The following is a 4284-nucleotide window of genomic DNA, read 5'->3' as shown; positions in this document are numbered from 1 at the left end:
GGGCAGAAATCGCAGGCAGGAATGTGAGCACGCAGGGACCCTTACCTTCAATCTGCGGCTGCTTCGGCGATGACGCTCCGGTCCGGCGAACCCTAGCAACGACCGCGAATGTCGTCGACTCTTCCGCCGCCGCCGCCTTCTTCTCCTCTCGGTCTCTCCTCCAATCAAATGCAACCGGTGTGGATGGGTGGGTTGGGGAGTGATGGAACCGCGAGGGGAGCGCAAGTGGCAAGTCGTGGGAGACGGCAACCGCAGTCGGGCGTGGTGTACGGGCGCAAAGGCAGTTCCATTGCACACCCGGCTCGCAACCGCTGACCTCGGAGGAAAAAACGGCATGCGGACGACATACAGGACTTGTCCTACGTGGCACATCAAATCCCTTTTTTCGTGTCAAGATTTGTGCAAAAGTCAGTGAACGACGATCCAGACATGTGGGCGAGTTGGTGAACGCTCACACATGTGGGCGTTAGTGTTTCCGATCTTTAATCTTAGTCTTATCTGTCCTACATCCTCCGGTGCTTTCGACGCTGATCTCACAATCATGAAAAGACTCGCGGCTTAGCACCCCCATTTTACACACACCAGACAGTGATTTACGCTCTAATCACCCGTCTTGAGAGAGAAGCAAAGCCTTTTATCTCAAGAAAGACGCGCGCAATCACAGACTCGTGATGCGTCCGTGCAGCCCGAAAGCAAAAGAGAGAAAAACATATAAGATCATCAAAGGCAAAGACGGCGTACGATCTCCTTATCCATCCCCATTGCCAAAGGCCGAATGATGGCTTGCAGAGGGAGTAAAGCTCGGTTTCATATCCCCAGCACGTCTCGTCAGCAGCCGCAGGGGTCAGATCTCAGCCGTCCGGTTTCCCCTGTCCCCACCATCCATCGGTCATCGGTTGTTGTAGCCTCCCGATCAGCGGGCAGCCTGCGCCCAAAACCTTCGTAGTTTTTCCCGCGAATTCAAGAACTCGGACCTCTTTTGCGTCCATAAGATAAGAAGTCGACCTGACAATCGCTTCTTATCTTTCACTCTGGAGCCACCTCAATCAATCAGAAAAATCAAGTTGCTCTTCTCTGCATAGTCAAAAATCTTCCCGGAGGCAGACAGACAGGTGCAAATATCATCTGAAAAGCCTCAACCGATTCAGCACTTCAGTAGTTTGCTTCGGCGCTCTCCCTCTTCTTCTCCGGGACACCAGCCCAGCTGCGCCCATCCGTAGTAGTTGGCCCGTCCCTGCAGCCGCGACCAAACTGCCGCGGTGTAGTTCACGTCTGAGTCCACCAATGCATACTACCAGCACGCACCACTACTACCATTCCCCTACTACTACTACCGGGTGGCCGGCGTCGCCATGTATTCCTATCATGGTTTCTTGCTTTCCCGCCTTCCCTTGCCTTGCACATCCCGGCAAGCGACCTGCTGCTGCTAGGCTCCATTTCCAGCATTAGTCTATACCCTGATCGGAAGCAAGTGCATGCTAGCTGACGCTAGTTCACCGAAACGACGCCATGGATAAGCAGAGGCGCCAGCTTCGGCTACGGCAATGGCTGGTGGTTCCATGGGTTATCGCGGTCATGGGAGCTGCCGTGGCGACGGCGGAGTTGGCGGAGTCGGACCTGGAGGCGTTCCGCGACGAGCGGGGCGGGCTGGTGGCGCTGCGCGACGGGCTGCGCTCGGCCAAGGACCTGCACTCCAACTGGACGGGCCCGCCGTGCCACGGCGGGCGGAGCCGGTGGTACGGCGTCTCCTGCGACGGCGACGGCCGCGTGGTGGGCGTCAGGCTCGACGGGGTTCAGCTCACGGGCGCGCTCCCCGCTGGCGCGCTCCGCGGCGTCGCGCGGCTTGCCACGCTCAGCCTGCGTGACAACGCCATCCACGGCGCGCTCCCGGGGCTTGCCGGCCTGGACCGGCTCCGCGTCATCGACCTGTCGAGCAACCGCTTCTCGGGCCCGATCCCGCGCCGGTACGCCGCGGCGCTCCCCGCTCTCACGCGGCTCGAGCTCCAGGACAACCTGCTCAACGGAACCGTGCCGGCGTTCGCGCAGGGCGAGCTCACCGTCTTCAACGTGTCCTACAACTTCCTCCAGGGCGAGGTCCCGGGTACGCGTGCGCTCCGCCGGTTCCCCGCGAGCGCTTTCGGCCACAACCTCAAGCTCTGCGGCGAGGCCGTGAACGCCGCGTGCGGGTCGGGTTCGCCCTCAGCCGACGATGAAGCCCCAGCTGCCGGCAACCGCGACGATCGGGTCGTCAGGCCGGCCGACCAGGACGCCCGCGGGCGGGCCGCGCGCAAGTCAAGGCACTTCAAGCTGGCTGCGTGGAGCGTCGTGGCGATCGCCCTTATCGCCGCGATGGTGCCGTTCGCCGCCGTGCTCATCTTCCTGCATCAGACCAAGAAGTCCCGGGAGGTTCGTCTCGGTGGCCGTGCCAGGCCGACAGGAGCGCCGGACATCAAGGATAAAGCCGAGCAAGGCAAGTTGAGTGGCAGCGGCAGCGGCAGCAGCAGCGGGAGCCGGAACGCGCAGGCGCAGCTGCAGTTCTTCCGCGCGGACAAGGCGGCCGGCTTCGACCTCGACGACCTGTTCCGTTCGACGGCGGAGATGCTCGGCAAGGGACGGCTGGGGATCACCTACCGCGTGACGCTCGAGGGCGGCGCGGCCGTCGTCGTCGTGAAGCGGCTGCGCAACATGGGCCACGTGCCGCGCAAGGACTTCGCGCACACCATGCAGCTGCTGGGCAAGCTCCGGCACGAGAACGTGGTCGAGGTCGTCGCGTGCTACCACTCCAAGGAGGAGAAGCTCGCCGTCTACGAACACGTGCCCGGGCGCAGCCTCTTCGAGCTCCTTCACGGTACGTCCCCTTCGTGGTCGCTCGCAACATGCATCTCCATTTACCATCGAGAGCTTGTCCATCAGTGCCATGGCGATTTGGTGAGATCGACTGACCTTGCTCTGCTCTGTCTGTTGCGCGCGTGCAGAGAACAGAGGCGAAGGCAGGATGCCGCTGCCGTGGCCGGCGAGGCTGTCGATAGCGAAGGGCATGGCGCGCGGGCTGGCGTACCTGCACCGGACGATGCCGTTTTTCCACCGGCCGCCGCACGGCAACCTCAAGTCGTCCAACGTGATCATCCTGTCGACGCCCAGCGGCAAGCACCAGCACCCGCACGTGGTGCCGAAGCTCACGGACTACGGCTTCCACCCGCTGCTCCCTCACCACGCGCACAGGCTGGCCGCGGCCAAGTGCCCGGAGTACGCGCGCGGCAAGCGACCGTCGTCCCGGGCCGACGTGTTCTGCTTCGGCCTCGTGCTGCTGGAGGTGGTGACGGGGAAGTTGCCGGTGGACGAGGCTGACGGCGACATGGCGGAGTGGGCGCGTCTGGCGCTGAGCCACGAGTGGTCCACGGACATACTCGACGTGGAGATCGTCGGCGAGCTGGAGCGGCACGGGGACATGCTGAGGCTCACGGAGGTCGCGCTGATGTGCGCTGCTGTCGAGCCCGACAGGCGGCCCAAGATGCCCGACGTCGTCAGGATGATCGACGAGATCGGCGGCGGCGTGGAGGAGAAAGGGAGGTGGGAGCTCGTCGTAGGATGATCTTGAGCTGTGTGTAGGAGACCATTTGTGCTTCCGCGATACACGATATCTTAGTTACCACCCGTCTTTTTGTATCTAAGTAAAGTACTTTGTGTTCCTCTTTCTCCTCGGAAGGTATCATGGCCATCGATTAGTGAGTACTACTACGAAGCTTCTAATCGGTTTTGCTATTTGTTGCCATCATGTGTTTAGCTATGACCTCGTCCACCAGTGCCCATATACATCGTGACAGGGAGCACTCAATCAACAAGTGTCTCCATGAATCTTCCATACCACAAATGCCACATGCACTGGATGGTGACATATTCCTGTGAATAGCGGACATCTTCGGTAGGCAGAGATTGTTTAGCTAATCGCCAGAGAAACATTCTGATTTTACCTGGTACTTGAGTATTCCACAACGACTTCCAAGCTCATTCTTCACCACCTGAGCTCGAAGAACCAGTCGTCCCATCAATCCAAGCCGCCCTCATGTACTTCATGGCAATCATCATTTTATAAGATGAGCGGACAAAGAATTCACCATTCTTTTCATAGTGCCAAGAGACCATGTATCAGTGATGTTCATGGTGCATAAAGGTATCTACTATATCTAAATAGGAGCCCCACTAGCTGATTTTCCTGCGTTCTTGTGCGTCCATGTCATCATAATGTTTTTCAGCCGTTTGATTGACTATAGACCGCTCAGATCT

The 4284-nt window shown here is 59.6% G+C and overlaps 1 protein-coding gene across 1 annotated transcript; it reads left to right on the top strand.

The window, feature by feature from the left end:
- The first annotated feature begins 464 nt into the window (after positions 1-464).
- LOC119270228 (probable inactive receptor kinase At5g16590) lies at positions 465-3762 on the top strand. Its single transcript, XM_037552214.1, has 2 exons — positions 465-2848; positions 2976-3762. The coding sequence occupies exons 1-2, from the start codon at positions 1510-1512 to the stop codon at positions 3590-3592; spliced, it is 1956 nt and encodes a 651-aa protein (XP_037408111.1). The 5' UTR covers positions 465-1509; the 3' UTR covers positions 3593-3762.
- The last annotated feature ends 522 nt before the right edge of the window (positions 3763-4284 follow it).

This window comes from Triticum dicoccoides, chromosome 1A (assembly GCF_002162155.2).
Source record: "Triticum dicoccoides isolate Atlit2015 ecotype Zavitan chromosome 1A, WEW_v2.0, whole genome shotgun sequence".
Taxonomy (NCBI): Eukaryota; Viridiplantae; Streptophyta; class Magnoliopsida; order Poales; family Poaceae; genus Triticum; species Triticum dicoccoides.
This window is presented reverse-complemented; position numbering and strand designations above follow the sequence as displayed.

Excerpts from the sequence above, each read along its gene's own strand:
- LOC119270228 (XM_037552214.1), top strand. The coding sequence starts at position 1,510 with ATGGATAAGCAGAGGCGCCAGCTTCGGCTACGGCAATGGCTGGTGGTT. Across the intron at positions 2,849-2,975 it reads CCTCTTCGAGCTCCTTCACG|AGAACAGAGGCGAAGGCAGG; the intron begins GTACGTCCCCTT and ends GCGCGCGTGCAG.